The sequence below is a fragment of the Tympanuchus pallidicinctus genome, unplaced genomic scaffold (genome assembly GCF_026119805.1).
Source record: "Tympanuchus pallidicinctus isolate F22 unplaced genomic scaffold, pur_lepc_1.0 scaffold23, whole genome shotgun sequence".
NCBI classification, from domain to species: Eukaryota; Metazoa; Chordata; class Aves; order Galliformes; family Phasianidae; genus Tympanuchus; species Tympanuchus pallidicinctus.
The window spans coordinates 4,523,887-4,547,680 of record NW_026294740.1 but is presented as its reverse complement, the minus strand read 5'-3'; the positions used below and the strand labels follow the sequence as shown (position 1 = coordinate 4,547,680).

The following is a 23,794-nucleotide window of genomic DNA, read 5'->3' as shown; positions in this document are numbered from 1 at the left end:
AGCTTATGGGTGGCCGTTGCATTTTACCTTCCCTGTCCCCATGCCCTGCCGTGGCCCCAGCTCAGCCCTCCTTGCACAGCCTGCCAGCTCTTCTCTTTCCTCCGGTGCTTCGAGAAACACTTCTTAAATCGAGGTCTCTATGAGTTTGTTTGCTGCTTTATAAACAAAGTATCTGAAATGTGAATGATTTTCTTATGCAGCCGGTGGGAATGAGGAGGTCAGCTTTGTGAGCTGAGCAGCATTCGCTGCCTGAGGCAGGGCAGGACAGGGGAAGGCAGCGCTGTGCCCCGGGCCATCAACCATCCTCCCAGCACTGCGTGGTGGCTTCAGAGCTTTGCAGCCATCCTCTGCGTGCTGTGGTAAGACTTTGTACAAAGCAACCTGGTGCTATGAGGTGTGCAGCCCCTCTCATGTACTGTTGAGCTTCTGGCCGAGGCAGGAGCTCCCTGTTCTGAGCTGTGCAGCAATCCAGCAGAACCAAGGGCGGCAGGGCTGGCTCCATGTGATCCCTGCCCCGTGCTGCCCGTGCACACAGGCTCCCTGGTGGAGATGGACTTTTTCCCCCTTTGGGAAGCGTTGACCTCGGCGATGCTTCTCAGCTGAGAGCTGGGGGGAGGAGGGGAGCCTGGCTTGTGTTGTGAAAGCACAGTATCTTAAAGGTCAATAAGCTTTTACTTCGTTATAGCGAAACAATATAGAAGCAGATGGCTTGAGACAACGATCTCCTGGGTAGAGAGATACCAAGAAAACAAAGCTGTAGCTGCAGAGGGGGCTGAGAGGTGTGGGGAGCTGCAGTTCGGGGCCCTGAGCTCAGCCCCAGGCAGGCAGCAATGCGGCACAGCACCGAGCTCCCCTTGAGCAGCCCCCAAAGCTTTGTGCTCTCCGTGCTCTGAACCTGAGCCGCGTGTGAGGCAGCCTTTCGTGCCGAACGGACTCAGTAAGCCATTGCTGTTCCTCTCTCTCTCTCTCTGTCTCCTTTTCCCCCATCTGAGAAGGAAGAATATCACCCGTGTTTTCCTTTACTCCTTGGAGCGATGGCCAACAGCAGCCTCGCCGTTACCGCCGTATCGCGCAGTGTTTCTTTCCAAGTGAAGTATTCCTGCAACCACTGACTGCAGTGGAGAGATTTCTGGGGCTTCCCCCACTCCGTAGCTTCCAATGTTAAAACAAAATAAGTACAGTATACATTAAAAAAAAATAATAAGAAGAATAATACACACTGCAGTATTTCTGGTGGCGATTCGTGGCCCAGCTCCTCCTCACCACCCCCAGGAGGATGGAACTGGGCAGGAACGCCCCGAGTCCGTGTAGAAGTTGGCAGAATGGTGATCAATGGTGTGTAAACGTGTTGTTGATTCCATGTATAGAACTGTGATTTCAACTGTCGTTTCTCTCGTACTCTGTAAATATGTGTTTTGGCTGTCGGAAATCTGGTTTAGACTCTTTTCTTGGCAGAATGAACTTGCATGTGGGGCTGGAAAGATCTCAATCTGTGTCACAGTTTCCAAGGGCAGGATGGATTTTTTTTTTTTTTTTTTTTTTTTTTAGAGGACAATAAATTTTTATTTTTTTGCTAAGAAAAAATAAGAAAAAAAAAAAAAAAAACCAAAAAAGAAAAGCGAAATAAAGCAGTGTGTGTGTGTGTGTGGTGTGTGTGTGTGTGTCCATGTGTGCATGCAGCACGGCCCCGCCGTGGCGATTGATGGGGGGAACAGAGCGGGGGGGTGGGGGGGTCTGTGCCATCACAGCACGTTGCTCCCCTGGACCAGGAATGCTTTCTTCCCCTGCTCCCTCCTGCATTGACCCCCTCAGTGTGGGGCTGATTTAGGATAAGTGGGGTGAGGTGAGGCGGAGCCTTTGGAAGTGGCACAACCACAGATCCAGATGGGTTTTGTCCCCCACTTTCTTGCTCAGAATGAGAGTGAGGTGAGCTCGGCAGAGCCCCCGTGGTCACAGTTTTGCTGTGTATGGCACTGGACATAACATTGCTCTCTTCAAGTGTCCAAGAATGAGCTTTTATTTAAGGCTGTATTCACTGCTTATTCTACAAGCACAGCAATCATCCGAATCGCCCCATTAAGGACTGTTAGTAATGTGACAGCATCGTGTCCCCAGCACAAGTACCAGCATGGGACGGCATCCCCTCCACAAGCAGAGACCCTTCTTCACATCCCACTGCTGCACTGTGCTGCTCTGCAGAGCTGCATCCCCAACATGGGGACAGAAGCAAATGACTGCAGCGAGCAAATGGCTGCTTTAATCCCTCGGTCAAGCCTGGCCATGGCAGTCAGCACCAAAGGAGCTTTGTTTCCACCCCCATAGACAGCTTGACCTCAATTGCCTGCAGAGCAGCCACAGGCAGGAGGGTGATGCTTTTAATTCCCCTGCAAACAGGGACCCTATGAGCTAGGCTGGGGCTGCCTGGGGGGGAGCTCTGGGTTCGTAATTAGTTTAATTGCGGCTAAAAAAAAACCAAGCACATACACAGTTAGCAGCCAGCTGCCTGCTGGGTGTTGCAGCTCTCACACCTGGGAATCCCAGGGGTGTTCTGGAGCCAGAAGCATGCAGCTGGTTAGCACAGGCTTGGGTGATGCTAGGCTCTGGTTCTGGTGTTTCAGAGCCCCAGTCGCAGCTCAGTGTGGTACCCATTATTGCACTGCTGGGTGCTGGGAGCTCTGCAGGGATGCTTGCTGCCTCAGTGCGTTACAGCCTGTGACCCCTGCAAAGGGAAACCCTCACCCCTCAGAGCCCCAGCAGACAATGTGGCAGGTGCTGCTTTATTACCCTGCACCGCCTTCTCACACCTGCTTGCTTTTAATTTAAAATAGAAGGAAAAAAGAGACAACCAAGGAGGCAGCCCTGCACTGATGTTGCTGCCCCACGCAGAGCCCTGGGGACACGGCCAGGCAATGTAGTGTTAGTCTGCAGGGAGATCCCCAACCACCCCAGGACCCTCCTGAGCCCCATGGGGGGCAGTGCTGGGGGCAAGGAGCCCATTCTGGACCCCCACATTTAGGTCCCTCTGCTCCTCATGCTGCCTCCTTGGACTGCTTGGCTCGCTGCTTGCGCAGCTTGACAAAGGCCTGGGCCTCCTTGTCTCCCTTCCTGCACTCCAGCAGCTGCAGGATCTCATCTCCTAGGGGGAAAAAAGAGGAGCGATGTGGGGTGGGGAGGACGCACGGTGTGGGGTTGGTTGTGGGGGTGAGATCCCACCCCTCCGTACCGCCAGGTTTGGGGTGGGTAAGGGGGAGGCGTGTTTGGGGCACCCAGCCCATGTCAGCCTGGTCCTCATCAGCATCCAGGCCCGGCACGTGGCACAGTGGGAAGAAAGCTTCTCCCTCCAGGTCGTTGGCACCCAGAGTGTCGTAGTCGAAGACAGTGAGCAGGAGACAAGCCCCGTCCTGGCGGCATTTCTCAGAGGGGATGAGGCTATGGGGTGGGACACACGGGGACGTCTCATCCCATCATTCACTCCCCCCATTTTGAAGCTGTGGGGTGGAAGCCCATAGGACACCCCAATTTCCCCTGCTGTGTGTCAACCTCTTTCCCCCCAGCGTCAGCCCCAGGAGAGCAGACAGGAGGTGAAAACCCACCGCAGGACCCACGTCTGTGGGGTAGGGATGGGGAGGTGGGGGCTGCTGGGTGCTGAGCTCTACGTACAACTCGAAGGCTTCATCGAAGAGGGGGTGCAGCTCATTCCTCTTGCATTGGGTGCTGCGGGCCACCACCTCGGGAAACTCATGCCGGGGCTCCAGGGTGAGCTGCACGAAGGGGTCACTGGAGCCTGGCAGGGTGCAGCCATCAGCCCTCTGTTTATGGGGCATCCTGGGCATCATCCAGAGCACCCGGCCCTGCGACGGGGCTGAGACATCCCTGCCTGGCCCACGGTGACTCCATACAGGGAAATAATCCCCTTCTTCCCTCAGCAGACCCTGGGTTGCAGCCCTGTGCTCTCACCGTTGGAGTCCAAGGGGATGAGGTTGGCAGCATTGAGCACCTCCACGCGCAGCTTCTGCTCCGAAGGGCGGTACAGCGCTTTGATGGTCACAGCCCCGTACTTCTCTGAGCTGATGCCCAGCTGCACAGCATGGTAGAGGGAGCGTTACGGGGGCCTGGGGGCATCCTCCCAGCTGCCACAGACCCCAGCACTGGGATAAAACCACTGCTGACAGGGCAAGGACTGAGGGAGGCCGTGGGCAGGCTGTGTGGGGGGCCCTGACTCCCACCTGCTCCTGGATCCTGTTGCTGAAGTACTTCTGGATGAGCTTGCGGCTGGTGGAGGAGCAGAGGGCCAGGCGGCTCTCCAGTGACTGCAGAGAGGATAAGGGGTGACTATCGGGGTCTGCAGCCTTGGGGACACCCCTCTGCATAGAACACCCAAAGGACATCGTGGCCCCCCCCCAGCACCATACCAGGAAGGCAGTGCTGTGCAGGGTGTCCAGAGGCAGCCCGCAGCCCTCAGCATGGAAGCACAGCTCCAGGCTCTGAGGAGGAGAATGCTGTTAGCAGCAACCAGGTGCCCACGCAGGAACCCCCCTACCCCCCCCAGGTACCTTCAGGGCACAGTGCAGCTTCCTGCAGTGCTGCACCAAGGGCACCTGTGGGCCAGCAGCTGCTGTCAGCACGGCCAAGGTGTGATGCCAGAGCAGAGCAAGGAGGCTGCGGGGTAAAGGAGGGGGCAGTGAGCTGGGGGATATACAGAGCACACACAGGTAACCAAGCTCATCCCACTGAGCTCAGCCCCACAGCCCCACACCAAGGACAAGGGGTCACCTTTTGAAGTTCTCCTGGACCAGGTGCTCATTCAGGTACTGCAGCTCGGACTCCAGGAACTTCATGAGAGGGAGGATGGACTGCATAGCAGGAGAGAGGCATTGGGGTGGGCACGGGAGGGGGGGCTGCATTCAGCAGGGCACAGCAGAGGGGTTGGGCCAGGTGCTTACATCCTCAGGCTCCTGAGCATTGCTGGGGGCTGACAGCTCTTGAATGTGCCTGGCGATGCCTGCTTCCAGCTGCCAGGAGAAAAAGAACACAGACACAAGGAGGTTTATTTCCATCCCCTTGGGTTAAACTTCCTCACTTCGGGTCAGGTGCAGGGCAACTTGCGGCAGGGGCTCACCTTGGTGGCCAGGGCTTGCACCACGTCCTGAATCTCATGGTCCAGACAGCAGACGGTGCTGTTGAGCTGATGGTGCAGCGTGTGCTGGATCTGCTGCTGGTCAATGACAGCCCCCATGCGCCGCTCCAGCTGGGCCCAGTCCAGCTGCAATGGCAGCTTCAGGATGAGCAGCCGCAGCTGCTTGATGTTGTTCACCACGATGCAGAGCTGGGGAGGAAGGTCATTACTCAAGTTATCCCTCTGGCTCCAACCCCAACCCCATTTTCATCCTCGTCTCTATCATCCCTCCCACTCTCATCCCTACCCTAATTCCACCCTCATCATTCCCATCCTCATTCTTATCCCCATCATTTTCATCCCGTACTCATTCTCACCCACGTCTCCATCCTCTTTCCCATCTTCATCCCCACCCTCATCCCTACCATCATTCCCCTCCTCCCCTCTCCCCAAACACATTTTCCCTCCTGATTTTCCACGATGACAGCCATCAGGTCCAGCTGATCCCCATGAAAGCCAGACCCAGGATACTGGCTGCTCAGCTGCTCAGGAACAACGGCCAAACCTTGCCTCCCCCCTAAGCCCAATGTCCTGCCCCAGTACCAACCCTGTTGGCTGCTTCACCCTCGTTCTGCTTGCTCAGTGACAGAGCCTCAGCCCTCTCCTTGATGAGCCGGCAATACATCAGGGCGATTTTGCACATATCCTGCATGGTTGAGAAGGAACAAGTGACACCAGCAGGGCAGCACGGAGAGACCACTATGTTGGCATGGGACACTGGCCCCATTCGCTGGGACCTGACTCTAAAAGTAAGAGGAAACTTCTGCTGCTTGTGTTTGCTCGACCAGTCCCAAGAGCACAAACCTCCACGAGTTTCACCATGATCATGAAGGCTTCCTCAGGGTCCGGCCAGTTGAGCTGCTGCCAGGTCTTCACGATCTGGGCATAGCAGGTGGACAGGTCAACAGTGGACGTGCTGTGCTTGTTGTGCTCCCCGAAGGGCGTCAGCTGGGAGGGCACAGAGCAAAACCAACCCAGTCATCCCCGACTGGAGAGCTGCTCCTTTTGTTTTAGGACCATCACCAGATCTTTCCTACAGCCACCCTCAATCTGTGCCATCACCTGACCGCTCTGGGGAATGGAGGAGATGGGAACGCAGCGCCCCAGGCCTTCCCTCATTCTCCATCCCAGTGTTGAACGGCAGTAAAGAACAGGGTGAGGAGCCCCTGGCCCCAAAGCTGCCTTCCCTCTTTCTGAAGGCCAGAAGAACCAGCTCATAGCATAAGCCAAATCACAGGGAGAGAAACCAGGCTGCAAGAGGGACCTCCGTGGTGGCATCAGTGCCATGAAACGGGCACGGAGGGAAAGACCACAGAGGAGTAAAGAGCCATAGGAAAAAGAACCCATTGGGGGTGTGTGAGGGAGCTGGTGGGACCCCAAATGCTGTGGGAGATTTCTCCTCCTGGGTTACCTGGTCCATCTGCACAGCCCTCTGTGCTCTCTCCAGTGCGATGCTGTAGGCCTTCTGCAGCCACTGAGGCACAGCTTCCTTGAACCACTGGTGGAAATCACTCAGAGCCAAAGGCCCATCTCTGTGGATGGAGAAACCAGCTGAGAAACCAGCTTCTCGCAGTGCATGGTGATGGCATGGGGCTTCCAACCCTCCATCATCTCATACATAAGAAACAGAATAAGGAGAAGACTCCCCTTTTGGATGCCCCCATCAAAACCCACTGAGAAATGAGCATAAAAAATCATAGAATGTAGTTGGAAGGGGGCCATCACGTCCAACTAAGGATCCCAATAAGGATCATTGAGTCCAAGCCTGAAACTCTTCTGATGATGCTCCAACACCAGGCCTGCTCTGGAGTGTAATGAGGGGTGGAGTGAGAGCGAAGGCTTTGGTGTTCTTCCACACTGACTGCTCAGTGCCCCATTCCAGCACCACCCCTCTGGCAGGCTGATACCTCTTCGGGAGGAAGTCCTTCATCTTGTAGAGCTCCTGCAGGTTCAGGTAGAGCTGGAAGAGGCTTTCAGCTGTGGGTTTGGACATGCCAGCGTCGACCTCGCGCAGCTGCTCCTGGACGTGCTCTGCAACCTGGCAGCGACAATGGGGAGAAGGGCAGCTCATGGGCCACAGGGTTAGGGGGGTCCAGCTGGGAAGGCATGGGCTGTCTGAAGCCATGGGGAGAGGGGCAGCTCACGGCACTCCTTTTCATGTGGCATTTGAGGAGATCTTTTGGGTCAGGCTAATAGATAAATAATGATGGTGACTCTAAGGGAGTGCAGGGAAAATGGAATTTCTATGGCTTGCTTTCTTCCCAGGCTTGCAACAAGAAGCCAAGCCTGAAGGCTAGCTAAATATCTCAGCCAGGCTTTAGACCTCAGCCCCAGGAGTGCAGAGCAGCCACAGGATCACTCACCAGGCTCTCCAGCTCCAAGTAGGTGATGGAGAAGAGATTCAGCTTCAAGGTGCTACAAAGAGAGAAACAGAATCAGGAGCCAGTCCCAACCCAGCAAACCCAGCCCATCCTATTCCATTAGAGAGAGGAGAGCACTGCGGGACAGAACTGGGACTGCTCAATGATCTCCTTTTGCAGGTGGAACCCAAGGACCAGGGAATGAAGCATCAAACTGCCTCATTGCTCTTGGTCCTGTGGAAGGTGGTTGAGGAGGGGTTTGAGCTCCACACCCCACCTGATGAAGAAATTATTCCAGATTCTGTGGCATTGCTGGAGATCTCCTATCACCTCCAAAAGGAGTTTGGCCAAGGCTTTGCCATTTTCCTCCATGCTCTGAAAAAGAAGGAACAGCTCATTTGGGATGCTCAGCGATACTGAAGTGACCTGACCTCCATTTGAAACGGATTCATTTCTGTGATCTGTCCTTGTGAGGCAGCAAGCTGTCATTGGATCCACATGTGGAACACTGAGCTTGTAGGGCTGGTCTGAGCACCATCACTTTGGAGTAGCAGAGGTGAGAACTGACCTTCACCATGGGCTGGAGGTGCAGCTTCTTCATGTGGAACCACTCTGTCGTGCCTGACTGCAAGAGAGGAGCCTCAGTGTCACAGCACTGAAGCTGCAGCACCAAGCCAGCCGTGGGGCTTTGCAGGAAGCCAGGTAGAGGTAGGGGGTGGACAGGAGGCCCCACTACCTTGAGTGCCTCAGAGACCATTTTGGGGAGATCAGGGCTGAGTGTGCACAGCTCTCTGAAAGCTTTCATCTTGCACATCTGGACCAGGACCCTGCAAAAGGGAGAACCATTGATAAAACCCATCACCAGCCCCTCCAAGACAACACCTCTTCCCCAGGAGGCCCTACACAAACAGTTCTCCCAACAACCAGACTCACCGGAGCAGGGACTGCAGCCTCTCTGTGGACCTCGCGACAGAGAGGGGGAAGATGATGCGATACCTCCTGATGAGGGACACCCCATAGGTCAGCAAGGACTGGAAGGACTCTGCCAGCTCTGCTTTCTGGGGGATGGAAGGGAACACGCTGTTGCGCACGGTGCTGGGACCGTTGTGCCTCAGTGAAGAGAGCCCAAGGCTCTTGCTGCTTTCCTGAAGCCCCCAGAGGGGCTGAGCTGAGTTTTGTGCTGAAAGCTCATTGCTATGTGTGAAACGTTCCAAATCTCAGCATGGGATTCAGATGCCCTGGGAAAACAGGCCATGGGGAGGCAGCAGGAATTGGGTCAGATTTAATAGTCATTGGGCTTGGGACCTAGGCATGGTTGGACAGCAGCAGCTTCTCCGTGATGGGGAACAAATTCCCTGGTCTGTCCCGGTCCCATAACTGTTTCCCACCAGTAATGCCCTGCAGCCCATCCCTGTGGTCTCTGGGCAGCCCCAGAGTTCCTCTGGGCTCTGGGCAGCCCCACAAGTTCCTGCCCTTCCCTAGAGGGAAATGCAGCCAGGAGATGTGAGGTCACACCTCCCCGTGTCCCACCTGCTCCGGCCGCAGGCGCTCCTGCACCCACTGGTACTCGATGCCGGTGATCTGGTGCAGCAGGCAGCTGCTGTTGAACTCCAGGCTCTGGTACAGCTTGCTGTACGCCAGCCACTGCCTGGGGATTTGGGGAGAGGTTGAGGTGAGCCCCAAGGGGGTGGCACAGGGTGCTCACCAAGGCTGTTACGGCCAGAATGGGGAAACGGAGATGGAATACTCACGCCATGACCTGGTGGAAGTCAGAGAGATCCTTTTGTGTGGCATGCAGGTACAGCACAGTGCTGGCATGTGGGCTCAGCTCCCCGTCCCAGGCGGTGCTGCCAGCCTGCCAGGATGCACAGCTGGGTCAGGAACTCTGCAGTAGGCTGGGAATGTTGTTCATGGGGCCCCAGTTATGGCCAGGCGTCTCCTGACCCCATCACGGTGCTACATGCCAATGTGGCAGCCACCAAGATCATCATCCCCCATCCCATCCCTGCTGCTCCTCTCTCCTTAGAGCACCTGGTGCTGCAGGATCTCATGAGAGACCAGCTGCTGCAGGAGGTGGCGGTGCACGGTGTAGCTCGGCTGCGTCCGGCTGCAGGTGGTGGCCCTCTGGAATGAGACAAGGCATGCAAAGCACGTGAGCAATAACCATCCCCTGCCCAAGCAGTTGGAGAGCTGGGAACACAGCTGGGGACACAGGGACGCAAACAACGTGGGGCTGGAGAACCCCTATCTGAACTCAAGTCGAAGCGTGAAGTGTGTCAACGCCTCCGGTCCCAGAGATGGGACACAGAGGATGGGGATCTGGGGGCGACCCTTTCTGCCGAGGCGATGGTTCCCTCGCTCCTACCTTCTTGTGGGTCAGCAGGAACTGCAGGTGACATTGGCCCCGGTTGGGGTACGTCTCTGTGCGCGGCTCCAGTTGGTACCACCGGTCATCCCAGCAGTGCAGGTCCTGTGTATGCAGAGGTGAGGTGCAGGGAGCTGTTCCACTGTGCTGGGGACTCAGCATCACTCCGAGGATCTGGGAGCTGTGCTGCCATGCTGCCACATCACCTCCCCAGCCTTCACTCACATCCAGGGCTCACCTTCAGACGGAGGACCACATTCCCCAGGAAGTCATCCTGCCCTTTGTCCTTCCGAGCATCCTTAAAGATCCTGAAAGACAGGAGCAAGAGGATGAAAGGATCCACACAGCCACCAACAGGCTGTGATCCAGACAAAGCAAGGCAATATGGAGACAGCAGAGAACTGCTGCCCTCCCTCCCATCCTCCAAGGACATTCAGTGAACCCAGGGAGCAAACACACGATGCCCACAGCCCCACGTGGCAGCACGCACCGTTTGAGGCCATGGAGGTCCGTCAGCTCGCCCAGTTTGTGCCGCACTGATTCCACCGTGTCTGAGTCCCTGGGAGCAGAAGCAGCAAGGGAAAGGAATTCATGTGATCAGAGAACATTCCAAGGGGAAATGGAGTCCAAGGGGATTTTTGTGCTTGGAAACGTGTGCAGATCTGAGGGTCACCCCACTGACCCTCCCAGCCCCATGCTGGAAGGCAGAACCCTGCTCCAGCTGTACTCACCACATGTCCAAGTAGAAGCTGGCTGTTTCCATGTCTTCAAACTCCCTGGAAGGAATGGTTAGCAGCACACGTCAGGACAGCGGCCTTTGAGAGGTGGGGATGGAAGTGGAAATAGACAGAGGTGGAAGTGAAGATAGATGGAGGTGGAGATAGAGATGCAGATGGAGATGAGGTGGAAGCAGAGATGGAGAGACAGAGAAGTGGAAATGGAGACCCCAGCCCACCCCACACAGCCTCAGAGCCCTGAGACCCCTTAGTAGCAATGGGAGGAACGGGTGGCAGATTACAGGATAAACGTCTCATCCCACACCGGGTTGAGGGTCTGGCTGATGATTTGGGTGCGATGGATCTGGTCTTCAGGGATGAGGTCCTTGACCACAGCCTTCAGCCTCCTCTTGCTGTTGGGGTGGGCTGGCTCCTGGCTCTTGGACTCGATGCCCAGCAGGCAGTACGGGTCGCTGTACCCTGCGAGAGCCAGCAGTGCTGTCCCCACTGAGAGCAGCAGCTGCACTCTTTCTGCAAAGCCACCCACCCAGCTCTGCTTACCGCTGACGTCTTTACCCAAAATCCCCTTGGCTTCTTTCACAGTTGCTTTCAGACAAAAAATTGGGCTCTGGCAGAGAGAAAAGATTGCTTAACGGAAGGGGAAAAGCAGCCACAGTGTTTGCTGCTGGATGCACCCCAGGAGGTGATGCTGCTGCGTGCTCAGCTGGGTGTCACTGACCCCAGGAAACGGTTCAGTGCCCCCTGTCACAAACAAGCTCAGTTCCTGCACAGACCTGGGGCATCCCAAACCCAAACACCCAAATCCAGCAGCACCCCAGCACAAAGCCCACCCTGCTCCGTACCTCCAGCTCCTGGACCTGCTGCATGATGGTCCTGTGCTCCTCTGCATCCATGCCAAAAGCCTGTTACAAACATTAGGGCTGGTAACGGATGTGGCCCTGCTGATGGTGGCTGGAGGGCAGCCAAGGACTTTCCAGCTGGAGCAGCAGGAAGGCTGGGAGAGCTCATCAGGGAGAGCCTTCTGAGCGCCCCGGTGCCATCCCCAACCCTGTGAGATCTTTAGGAATTGCCTTCTGAGGGTCCCATGGAGAAGCACCCACCTTCTGCACATAGGCACAGAGCTCCTGGCTGTCAGCAACGTGCTGGGGCTGCGGTTTGCCCAGACGGTGCCGGATGGTGTAAAGCACCTCCTCGTAGAGCACGGCCAGCTGTGGGGACAGTGCCGTCACATCACTGCCTTTACAGCGGCCTCCCTTATCTTTGCTTGCCCTCCCCCCCCCAGTGCACCCAGGGGATGCTGACAGCAGGGTGCTCTCCCCCCCCCGGTGGCCCCAGTGATGGGGAACCCACAGGAACCCACAGGAACCCACGTGCTCGTACCTCTTGCTTGGAGAAGCGGTGTGAGAGATCCATCTGGAGAAACAAGAGGGGAAGGAGGGATTTCCCATCAGGTCTGGGGGCACAGTGATGGTGGGTAGAGGGAACAGGGTGGGCTTGTCCCAAAAGTGCCATTAAACCCCAATGGCACTTAAGGCAATGAAATGAAAACCATTTTCCTTCCGCCTATCTTCACCTGGGGATGGCGACCCCAGTGGTGCTGTGTGCCATCTGGGACAGTTTGCAATGTTTGAGCCCCTCAGGGTGCAGTGGGGTGACTCAAAAACAAACAGAACAACAACAAACCCCCGTACTCATATTTTGGAAATGTTTGAAACTCATTTGGTCCTTTCTGTGCTGAGCACAAACACAGCTCACATTGGGCTGGGGTGTTTGGGCGGATGGATGAGCCCAACCCAAGACCCCGAATGACCTTGGGATCCTCCTAGTGGGAAAAGAAAAACACCCACTGGATCATCACTGTTTGCTTATGGCAAATCTAGGGCTGCCATAATCCCCTGACCATCTGTGCTGGGTTCTGCTCCACCACCACTGCAGGTTAACACGGGAGCTGCTCCTGCTTATGTGGATAACGGGTGCTGAGCTGGCAGCAGGAAGTTTATTGTTTGGGGGCTTTCAGTCCTACTTCTTCTCCCTTGGCTCCAGCACCAGCCCGCTCTGGCCACAGGCTCCTCACCCCTTTTCTCCACCTGAGCACATTTTCACCATACATCTGCCAGCCCTGCACCCTGCGCTCCCACAGCCACCTCGCGCCGAACGCCGTCCCCATCCCACAGCACCTACCTCGGGGTTCTCCTCCTCCCTGGGGAGGCTCCCCATAGGTGCTCCACCAGCAGCCGCCATCCTGGCGCTGGGCTGAGCAGCCACCCCAGCACTGCTCTGCCTGCCCCCCCCATGATCATGTGCTCAGAGGAAACCGCAGCCCCCTATCGCATCACGGCGACTGGAGCAGAACGGAAGCGGAGTTGCAGCACCCACAGCTCTGTGGTGCAGGAGTGGGGTGAAGGGAAGGCATCGCATGCAAATTCAGCCATTAATTGTGAGCGAGGGGTTGGGAGAGAGTGGGCAAAAGCTGTCACAGAAGGCAAAAATCATTGGAGGTGAGGAGGACACGCAGTGGTGGCACGGAGGGCCTGGGCTGCTCTGTGCTGGAGCATGGCAGGGGGACCCCACAGAGAGCAGAAGTCGACTCCATGAATGGAAGTGGGATATAATGGGATATGCAGCACGGCCCCAAAGCTGTGGGGTGAGAAACTGCAGCACACAGATACCCTGCGGCACCCCGAGCAAGTTTGGGCTGGGAACTGATGCAGTCACTGCACACATGGATGGGGACAGCCATGGGGTTTTCCAGCATCGCAGCTCATTGAGCAAAAGAGCAGGAAATAAGTGGGAACCCAGGGCTGCTGATGGCCTTCGTCCATGTAAACACTTCATTTGATTGCAGCATGCAGACTTTGGCACCAGCAGCGCCCTTCTCTCCGATCCCTATCAGAACATCACCCAGGCTGAGCTCAGCATCACATCCTCTCTGCTCCCCACTCTGGCGCTGCCACGTGCTGCCCTTTGTGCTGCTCAGTGCTGGGCTCAGCCCATAGGAATCCTGGATTAGTGTTCCCTTCACCTTGGGCAAGCAGCAGATGGGACACACAGAGGAGGAGGCCCAGCCCAGCCCTACAGACAGAGATGCTGAGCATTGACGTGGGACATCAGCACAGCGTGCAGTTCTTATCAGAGTAAAGCAGAGATGCGATGACGTACGGTGCTGCTGGGAAACAAATGCTTTCGCCTCTGAGTTTGGTTTTGGTTGCAAAAGCAAAATCTGTCATAGCAAAGAGCAACTGCAGAGATAAAGGCACAGCAGGCACAGCACCCCCGAGCTGCTCACACCTCTGCTGCTTCTCACCAGTAGAAAGTTAAGGGCAGGGCAACACCATCCACCCCAGCACCAAGAGCAGCTTCCAGAAGTATCTCAGCTTTCTGCTTAGCAGGGATAACCCCATGGAGCTGAATGCTCCCCACCTGCAGGCAATCTGCGGGACCTTGCACTCCCCTGCTCCCAGAGGTCACTGACAGCAATCAGTGCTGCCCAAACCAGCTCCCCCTGCACACCAGTCCACCCCCACGAGCACAGCCAGGGGCACGCACCACAGATACGCACAGTACAGAGCAAACCCTTCCATCCCCTTTAAAAATAATTCACCCTAAAGGAAAAACCTCTTCCTCTATAGGCCATAGGGCTACATAAGGCTACAGGCTGCCCGGGAACAAATTGAGTCCATAGTTAATAATAGGGGTTACAGCTGCTGCTTTGGGGTACCAGAGCTAACAGGGCAATGGACAGCAAGAGGCATCGCAGCCTTCAAGATTTATCTCATCTCTAGATGAGAACCTGGCACAGAGGGACCCACGAGCACAAAGCACTGCTGATCTTCCTACCTCTGCACCTGATAATCCTGAAGCCACCGCCTGTCCTTATCTGAAGCTGAGCAGAAATGGGCAAAAAACTGATTTCAACACACATCCCTCCCTCACTTCTCCTTTTAAACCCCGGCTCCGATGACTGCGCAAACCCTGTGATGGTTTGGCAAACCATGCCACAAATGGGCAGTGAGGGGAGTGGGAATGGGGTGGAGGGAGCTTTCACAATGAGGGCAGTGTGGGCCCAGCCCCCCCTGCAGCTTCCTGCTGCCCCAGACCCCCCGGTGCTGCCTGCCCTGGGTCTGGAGAGACGAGACCTGAGCGAGGCAAAGACAAAATGTAGATAGGCAGCATTTGCTGAGCCAGGCTCACAGCCCAGCTTCAACAGCACAAAGCAAATCAATACCTTTTGCTCCAGGATCCACCTGTCAGCAGTCTGTCGTCCCGGGGCAGGCAGGAGGACACAGCAGTGACCATGACAGCACAGACGGCTCTGAGTACAGTGGGTGCTGCAATACGTTTCCAGCTCAGGCTCAGGAGAGAGCAGCATTTCCAGCTGACTCACCCAGGGTTTGCAGACGGCTGAGTAATGGCAAGCCTGACTGTGGAGAAAACCCTTGTCTGAAATTCACTTCCTCACCTCGCATGGCCTGGCGTTTCAAACCAACACACAACAAATAATAATAAGGGGAAAGAAATAGAAACGCCAACATTTATCACTCGGTCTCACTCAGCAGAACGGTGTGGTGAGGAGGGCTCAGCCCCTTCCTCAGGCTGCAGGCATTCCTGAGCAGGTAGGCACAAGCCCTGCAAACACCTTCCCCAGCCCAAAGGATTTCAACAGGACTTTCAGGTCCTGCCATAGGACGTCTGTGAGCAGCTCCTGCAGTAACTGCTTTTACACAACATCTCAGAGAGCTTTGGAAATACCTCATTTCACCACAGCCCAGCAAAGGGGGGAAAACAGCCCCGTCTCGGAGTAGGGAAGCAGGCACCAAGAGTCACAGCACAGAGACAGGACTGCAGACATCAGCTCAAAATCTGTTTGTCCAAAGGTTTGCTGGATCCAACACGAACTGCTGCCCACGCCCTGCCTTTCTGTGCCACGGTGTAACACCACAGCACAGACCTCATCGGTTCTGACCTGCTCCTTCTCCCCTTCTCACAGCATGCAGGAACAGCAGCATCCATTAAGAAGCCGTTGTAAAAGGCTCCCAGCTCAAAAGCCACTGATTTAGCTCACTAAAATCCACGTTAAGAACAGGAATATTTCATTTCTTCCAGCCTGATTCACCCCAAATATTTTTCTTTATTTTTTTTTAAGGCAGCAAACACTACATCTTCTCTGCCGACTTTACTGCTTGCCCACACCAGCAGAAGAGAGATTCAGCTTGAACCATGGAGCCGAGCTGCCATGAAAGTGATTACAGAAAACTTTCTTCCCTGGAGCACACTTAGTAGTAGTGGAAGGATATCAGAAGTAAAAAGAACCAAGCCAACACTCAGATGTTTGTGCTGCTTGTATGAGAGCTGTACTGTAAGTGGTGCTGGCAAGAGACTTGGGAGCTTCACACAAAGTGTGCTTACTTACAGACATTAATCCTAGAAGAGTGTAAAAGGGAAAGAGCCCTTTTGAAAGCAGGAGCCGTGGTGTCCCAAGCTTCCTGCAGCTTCTTATGCTGAGCTGATGAGATACAAGAAAACCAGCACTGATGTATTTTAACTCACAGAACAGGGATTGCATTGTTCTCACTGGGCTGTAACGTCTTCTGTCTTCATGTTTCCCTTCTCCACCCACTTCTTGCTAAAGAAATCAAGCCCGAGTTGATGGGCCAGCACAAAAATTCATTAATGCAGTTATGTGGGAGGACAAACAACGCTGAGAGCAGAACTTGGAAGGTGTCCCTTGACTACTTTCTCCAGCAACAGATTACAAGGAGCTCTTACAAAGACAACCGGTCTGGAAATCAACAAATTTGGGTACAATGCTGAGCAGCTGCCTCACCAGTTTCTAACAGGAATTGGAAAATGGGCATCTGTGAAGATTTAATACCTTGCTCTCATTCCACCAGCGAGCCTCAGCCAAGAGAAATGCCCCTTCCCATCCACAAACACACAACGTTCCGCTTCGAGCTGATTTCGCTTTACTTCAGTCTTGGCAAAACAAATCTGCATTCAGAAGTCATTTCACATTAATATATTAATCAAACATTGTCAAAATAAATATATATATATATATATAATATATGCATATTTAAAATAACCATTTCTTTACATCACTGCAGTAGCAATTCTAGAAAAGTCAGTGCACAGAGAGCAGCGATTTGATTGATCACCTAAACTCAGACAAAAAGAAAACAGGAGGTGGCCCTTTTTCTCTCCAAGCAGGCTGCATGCAGCAAGTCTCAGCAGCTCCCGAGCACGTGATCTTTCTCCACACTTGCTGGGACGGATCTTCGCCCTCACAAACAGTCAGAAGTGAGTAAAATCTGATTGATGCAAAGCTTTGTACCATGCAGTTTCACAGCCTGGTCACTGATCAGTGCTGCAGAGGTTCTGAGCACCACAGACTTTGCAAATGAGATGAATGTCGTGGAAGGAAAATGCCTGAACCTTCAGTGCAAAGCGCTGACATTCAAACAAACTCACAGCTGATCCAGGAACACTGACAGCATTAAACAACATCCAGCTGCACAGCTCAGTTACACCTAACAACTCACTTCACCTTTTCATACATTCCCTCAAGTGTTTCCAGGGCAGAAGCAACTATTTTCTTCCCATGAGCGACTAATTCACCAGTTAAATCACAGCAGTAAGATACTTCACTGGCCAAAGTGTAACTTGTGTTACAGGGAGGAAAAAAAGTGCATTAATGACTACAAGGATAATATTCAGGGCTTTGTGATCTCAAGCCCACGTAGTGGAATGGAAAAAAGAGATAAGTGAGAATGAGTGTTCCCATGTGATCTGTAAGCAGTCAGATGCTGCTGATCAGCCCTGCAAAGGGCAGCTTTGTTCAAAAAAGGAAGCTTGTCAGCATCATCACAGTGCAGAGCAGAACAATCTGGAGGGCTATCAGATTCGTTGTGACAGTTGGGAACAGCTTGGTTTGTTAAGTTTATCAGATATCTGCATAATCTGATGGACACTTATTTTCTCTGAGATTCCAAAGGTTCCCACTGAAGCCCTTTCTCAGTAACAGAGGAAGAAGTTGGGTGTGATACTACAGGTTTAGAGAGCTATCTAGAGACATCTCTGTGCCCACAGAACCCCAAAGTAAAGACAAGACTCCCCAGGTGCCTTGTTTCCATGTGATGAGCTTGTTAATTATCACTCTGCAACAGCAGCTTACTCTAAAGAGGTGTAATTTAAGTATCAGAAGAAACAGAGATAAAGGAAACTATCAGAAAGAGAACCTTGAGATCTAGTGTTGGCGTGCAAAGGGAGAAGGGAAAACTGTGGTAGGACTGCAAACCCTCAGAGCTCTTGGAGGTAAGCCAGGCTGCTGACATCTCCCCTTGCCCTGCTCATATCTACCACTAAAGTCCAGGAAAGCTACGTGCCTTGAGGTAAGGCTCTACTCCTCAGTGCTATGGACCATGCCCCAGGATTCAGCCAAAGTGGGAAGTAAGAAAGCAACGAGTTGTGGAGGAGTTCTGTGGTAGCTTATTGGTTTTTCTTGTCCTCTGGTGGGAAGTACGGAGGAGGGGGTGGCTGGTCCTGAAGGAAAGACAGTAAAAACACATCAATTTGTGGCTAAGGAAAACCAAACAAAACATGCAACAGATCAGTTCAGACACACTTTGCTGTGTCACTGAGTAGAACTGCTAACGCAGCATGGCAGCTGTAAGCCTTTGTAACTTGCACATGATTCTGATTCTCTCCCAAGTAAGAAATCCCTATGGAAACTCGATTCCAGCACGTACCGTGGGCATGTAGACGTTGTGTGGGTTTACTGGGTTGTAGTAAGCACTGGCAGCAGCTTCAGCAGCCTTTGCTTCAGCTGTCACAGAAAAAACAGAAGAGACAAATTTGGCGGCGCACGGGGAATTTTTATAATCACAATTTCACATCCTCCTGGCCATCAGCTGCTGCAAATAAAGCACTGCCTTATCCAAGCTCAAGCTACAAAACAGCTACAATGCATCTGCTCTTGAGAGCACCAGGCCGGCCTTCAGACTGAGCTGGAGGTTAGAGGAGCTCCCTAACTGCTCCTTCCCAAACAATTTTAACTTAATTGGAGCTTCTAAGTTGACTTCACGTTCCCAAGGACATTACAGATACGAAACTTCAACAATGGAACAAAATTCTGACTTTTCTGAGCAATAACATTGATGCTCCACGTTCTCGATCTCACAAGCAATAATTTGACACCAAGTTTTGCGCAGAGAGAGAACTTCTGCTGCAGGCACCACGAAGCAGCTGTGAGCTGATTCCCTCTAAGATATTTCTTACCTGCAGGAGTGGAAGGCAGATCTGGACCACCAGAGGGCGGCTCCATGGGCCCAGGGTACGGCGGGGGCGGCAGATGCATGTAACCCATGTCTGCACCTCCCATAGGGGGAGCAGGATAAAACTCTGTCAGGAAAGGAGACAACGTGATAAAGGACTTAAAACCACCCCGGGTGGAGTCACAACGTGCAGCCAAAGCAAGCTAAAGGTAAATATCCTTAAGCTCAGAAGCAAAAGCTGCACAAGGCATCCGATCCAACGTCAAAGATAACGCAACATTTCTATTCCTCTCCCTTTTTAGCTGTTGTAAATCTTGTCAGCTCCAAGTATCCTCGTCTGCCACTCCCAGGCTCACCAGGGGGAGGCGGTGGGTACGGATAGCCCCCGTTGGCCACAGGTGGTGCGAAAGCATAGGATCCGTTTGGCATATAGGAATAGCCGTAAGCTCCGCTGGGGACTTCACCTCTGGAGGCTGGAGAAGGAAAGATAAGTTCACTTCAGCAAAACACCGATCACAAGCCAAGGCCTACAACAGACTTAAAGAGTCCTTATCTGAAAACCAAAGAAAACAAAGCAAAACCAAGTTCCAATGCCAACAAACCCACTGCCTGCTGGACGTGAAAAAGGTGTTGTTTTAAGGCAAGTCAGCTCCAGATACAGCCTGAGATTCACGTAGACTGGAATCCAACCTGCCCCAGCTTCAAACTGCCCTTGCTGTAAGATTAAGGCAAGGCCTCCTGAAACCACAAAGCCAAACAGCAGAGAGCATTAAGCCCCCCTACCTTGGGATGCCACCTGCAGCATATGCTGCCCAAACTCGATAGCACCCCCAGCTGTAAAGGTCATCTTGAAGGTGGCAGATCCTTCCCAGCCGCCTGCAGGGAGAGAAGACAGAATTGATGAAGAAAGAGAAGCCATTTTGATGCTACTTAACTTCTGTGCTTCAGCTACAGAGGCCCTGTCTATAATTCTTTAAAGAGCTTATCCCAAATATACAAGAGAAACCCGCAGAGAAAGCAGCAGAATTACCTTTAGCATCAGAAAATTTCACGTTGGACAACGTTTTCTGATCAAGAGATACCTGAATAATAGGACCATCAATAAGGGAGACATTCAAAAGCTTGCTAAAGTTGTGCCTGCTATCACACAGGCTGCCAATAGCCCAGGCTGTCAGGAGTGCTGGATTTACTCTAGCTTTGAACATGATGAGTGCACAAGACAGGGATTCTGTTAATCCCATTTGCTAAAAGGTTTTTGCAACTACACCTAACTGCCCGCTGCAAATTCGTTTGGGAGTTTGAGTGCCCAGTGAAGCAAAGAGCTTAATGAAGAAAACAAGTACCACATCAATCCATTAGAGTTCATAGAAAATATTTCAAGTGAGGATAATAATAAAAAAATAAATAAATTAGCCACATCTCTTATTACAGGCTAAAAAAGAAAAACATGCACAGCCCAGAGTGCCAACAATGCATCAAAGCAGTAGCTGTGTCAGTAGATAAAAGAGCCTTTTGAGCTAAGCCAGACTCCTCTGGCTGTTGGAGCAACCCCCCCGTTAACTAAGCCAGCCTCTGGGGGGAACTCGCAGAGATTTTGCTAAAGCACTTTGCCTTTCACACAGTTTGCAGTTTGTCCTTACTGCTCAGCTCTCCTCTCACGCTGGAAGGTCCTGTTTTGCTCCCATACAGAAGCTACAAGGTTGATTTCAGGGTAATAGGCTGAAGTCCTCTGAACATTGCACTGCATTGCAGTGCCACAAGTAAGGGAATAAATCAGGCTCTGGATGAAATAAGTGCCTTTGTAAAAAGTAGAAGCATGGAACAGTGATAAAAGTATCTTCTTATTGAAAAAAAAAAGTTTACCACAACCTTCTCATTAAACATTATGAAGCTGCCCTCCAAGATTCCCTAAGCTCAAGGTAATCCACTATTTTCCAAACAATACAGCAACGCTTTTCCTAAACTGCACAAGAAACAGATGTCAGAGATTTGAACCTTAAAATCCATACAGAACCAGAACAGACCACGAGTGTTTGGCACAGAAGGATCTGGAGGCATAATTAAGGCAGAAGCTCAACTGACCAAGGCCAGGCGACGCCCTCAGTGCCGCTGCCACAGCCTGCTCCCTGTCTGATGTTTACCCAGTGAGATCACTTGGCTGACTGAACTCAGTACAGAGGGCAGGAATGGGATCAGTCACACAGCTAATCTGTTCACTGTAACTGTACAGAGCAGACGGGGGGAATATTTTTAGCTGCTGGATTCAAAGAGAAAAACCACATTTTAGCAGTACTGCAAGAACCCCTGCATTCAGCATCCACTTTACATTACACAGAATAATTACTTTACTACGAACTACAAAAGTTCTGCATCTTAGTTCAGCTTGGTATCAGCTTGGTATCAGTGCCATACATACCTCCTGCCTCTGCTTTCACTGTACCCTTGATATAATTTGCTCCAAAGACAGGCTGCTTAATCTCACAGTCTTTCAACAAATAAAAGGCCATCCCAAAAGACTGCAGAGCATCCTTCCCCTTCGATACAAAGATAACCTGAAAAGGAAACAACATTACAAAGGACGTTTAAAATAAACAGGAAACGCTGCTCCAGTTCATTATCTGAGAGAGATTTGTGGACTGAAATGCCTCCCACACTCAAAGATCCTTGAAACTTCTGCAAGCCCCAAGTTTCTCAGAACCGTCACAAGGGTAAAGTGATGCCCCAAGGCAATAAAGCCTTCCAGAAAGATCACACTTGCTCAGATAAGAGTCCCCCAGTTCCTACAGAACTCACAGCTCCACACAGCTGTGATTCAGTAGCTGAACTGTTGCATTCAGCATTTCCAGACCACCACTTATTTTCAATCTTGAAGATGCCTGGTGGACTGAACAGCTGCCTAGGTAAGAACTAATCAGATTTATTATCTTATGACAAATAGACAGACTATGCAATGAAGCCATAGAGCTCCCCACAAGGACAGGAGGGGCCATAATTCAAGGAGCAGAACGTTATCCAGACGTTTATGCACTGGAGAGCGGATGTGTAGAAGCACAGAACGATGAGGAGCTCTCATCTCCTACAGCCTCCTACTACTTACTCGGTAGGGAGTCAAGAAAACACTCCCTTTCTTGGTCCCTTTGAAAGCCTCTGGCATCGGTTCGATCTCACTGAAGGCCATTTCTACGTGATCATAGGTCATCAGAACACTGCAAACGAGATGAGAAAATGCTCAATGTCACAGCTTAGGGCAAAAGTGAAACATGCAGAGTTTACTGACCTACCAAAACTGGCTTAACCTCAGGCCAGCACTCAGCAGATCGCTCTGCCTTGCCCTCTTGCACTTTTTCATTTTGCTGCTTGCAGTAACTTCAGTAGTACTGACTGCTTGTTCTCAGCCTAGTGTTCCTTCTCCAGTGTGCTGACACAGCTACTGCTATTTGCACAGCTTGGCAGTGAATCTAGTCAATTAAACTCAACAAGTTCTGAATAAATTTCTCACATTATGTTGAATTTCTGCTGGATCATTTCCCTAAATTGGTTCACCACAAGCAACACGACAGAAAAAGGGCTGCTGTAGCAGGAACCCCTCAGGCTGGGTTATGTAATGAGGCTACCAAAGGTCACAAGAATGCACCTCAGTCACTAAAATGTGATCTGGATCCCTCCTCTCATCACTTGACTTCTATAGCCCTGAGTCCCTGCACTGACTCCTTAAGCCTCAATTAGAAACCAACCAGATTAAGACCAATGCAATATATCCATACGGATGCAGGTGGTATTGTCTTAACATGACAGCATCCATGTCAGGTACACCAATCCCTAACAGCAGAGGGGCACAGCACATTCATGCCTATCACCATCCTCAGTCATTCATTCTCCTCTCCCTTCTGCCAGGAAGCACTTGGCCCTGCAGCAAAGCTACAGAAGGGCACAGAGGCTCTGCTCACTCTGAATCAAGCAACACAAGCAGCCTGGGCTGCAGCAGCTTGCCTGTATGCTCATACAGCAGCAACCTCTGATCCAAGGGGATGACAGCTGGGAGCAGCACCGCACCGAGCAACTGCAAGTGCTGGTTTCACTGAACACGAGTTTAAGCCACCAACTGGAGTTGATTCCATTTCACAATGATTCCCATCCCAAATGGAAGCCAGACACACAACTCCTACACCCAATCTCCGCTGGCCTTGAGGAAAGAAGCCCTTTTGTCCCCAAGGCAGGTGACCACCACGTCAGGAGCAAGGCATGCAGCGAGGCACACTGCCAGACAGGCAGCCAACACAGCCCACTGCCAGGCAGGCAACGCAGCCCACTGCCAGGCAGGCAGGCAGAGGCAGCGCTGTGTGCTCGCTGTTCCCACGGCTGTGGCCCAGCACCTTTTTCCAGCATCGCCATTTGCTGAACACACAGCAGGGCTGAGCTCTTGCCACCCTGTGACCCAAACGGGGCTCAAGGCCAGCCGTTCCTGGCACAGAACCCAGCGGGGCACCTGGCTGGGACCTGGGCCCCACCTGGGAGCAAGGAGGGAGAGCCAAGCAGGGCCTATGGGGACGGCACTGAGCCAACCGCGCCGGCACACCAAGGGTTAACCCCCAACATGGCGGGGGGGCGGGCGAGGAGCCCCTCAGATCACGTGACCCGCCGAGGGGAGCCAGAAGAAGGCCGCTCCTCGGCATTCTTCGACGGAAAGGGGCTTGGAGAAGGAGAGAGAAGAGGAGCGCGGCCCCTCGCCGCCTCACCTCTCGCTGTTGTTAACGATGACGCCGCCGCCCTCCGAGTGGTTCCTGTTCAGCGCCATGGCCGCTGCCGCCCCCTCGCTGCGCCGGGCCCGCTCTGCGCTTGCGCGGAGGAGAGGCGGACGGGGCGGGCCGCTGCGCGCGGTGCACGCT

General features: G+C 52.9%; 2 protein-coding genes across 8 annotated transcripts; both read right to left on the bottom strand.

Moving 5' to 3' along the window:
• Positions 1 to 2,876: 2,876 nt before the first annotated feature.
• On the bottom strand, positions 2,877 to 16,467 carry UNC13D (unc-13 homolog D). 7 transcript variants are annotated; one of them, XM_052687648.1, is made up of 32 exons: positions 14,864 to 16,467; positions 12,019 to 12,051; positions 11,739 to 11,846; positions 11,481 to 11,540; positions 11,179 to 11,245; positions 10,920 to 11,097; positions 10,633 to 10,677; positions 10,392 to 10,460; positions 10,140 to 10,209; positions 9,902 to 10,006; positions 9,568 to 9,660; positions 9,288 to 9,391; positions 9,067 to 9,184; positions 8,470 to 8,594; positions 8,273 to 8,363; positions 8,105 to 8,161; positions 7,814 to 7,911; positions 7,540 to 7,591; positions 7,084 to 7,214; positions 6,588 to 6,708; positions 5,981 to 6,124; positions 5,724 to 5,822; positions 5,120 to 5,326; positions 4,944 to 5,012; positions 4,774 to 4,853; positions 4,554 to 4,659; positions 4,413 to 4,484; positions 4,227 to 4,310; positions 3,958 to 4,078; positions 3,661 to 3,784; positions 3,224 to 3,429; positions 2,877 to 3,136 (listed from the first exon to the last, which is right to left on the bottom strand). In XM_052687648.1, exons 1-32 carry the CDS (start codon positions 15,005 to 15,007, stop codon positions 3,030 to 3,032), a joined length of 3,288 nt encoding a protein of 1,095 aa, XP_052543608.1. In that variant the 5' UTR covers positions 15,008 to 16,467; the 3' UTR covers positions 2,877 to 3,029. The 7 variants fall into 7 exon arrangements, 6 of the variants coding, with proteins under 6 accessions (XP_052543608.1, XP_052543609.1, XP_052543611.1 ...); XM_052687649.1 differs by having other exon boundaries at positions 5,981 to 6,055; XM_052687651.1 differs by lacking the exon at positions 14,864 to 16,467 and adding an exon at positions 14,476 to 14,791.
• A 117-nt stretch (positions 16,468 to 16,584) lies between these two features.
• WBP2 (WW domain binding protein 2) lies at positions 16,585 to 23,776 on the bottom strand. Its single transcript, XM_052687663.1, has 8 exons — positions 23,645 to 23,776; positions 22,006 to 22,114; positions 21,325 to 21,460; positions 19,692 to 19,784; positions 19,265 to 19,381; positions 18,913 to 19,035; positions 18,384 to 18,460; positions 16,585 to 18,177 (listed from the first exon to the last, which is right to left on the bottom strand). Exons 1-8 carry the CDS (start codon positions 23,701 to 23,703, stop codon positions 18,124 to 18,126), a joined length of 768 nt encoding a protein of 255 aa, XP_052543623.1. The 5' UTR covers positions 23,704 to 23,776; the 3' UTR covers positions 16,585 to 18,123.
• Positions 23,777 to 23,794: the final 18 nt, after the last annotated feature.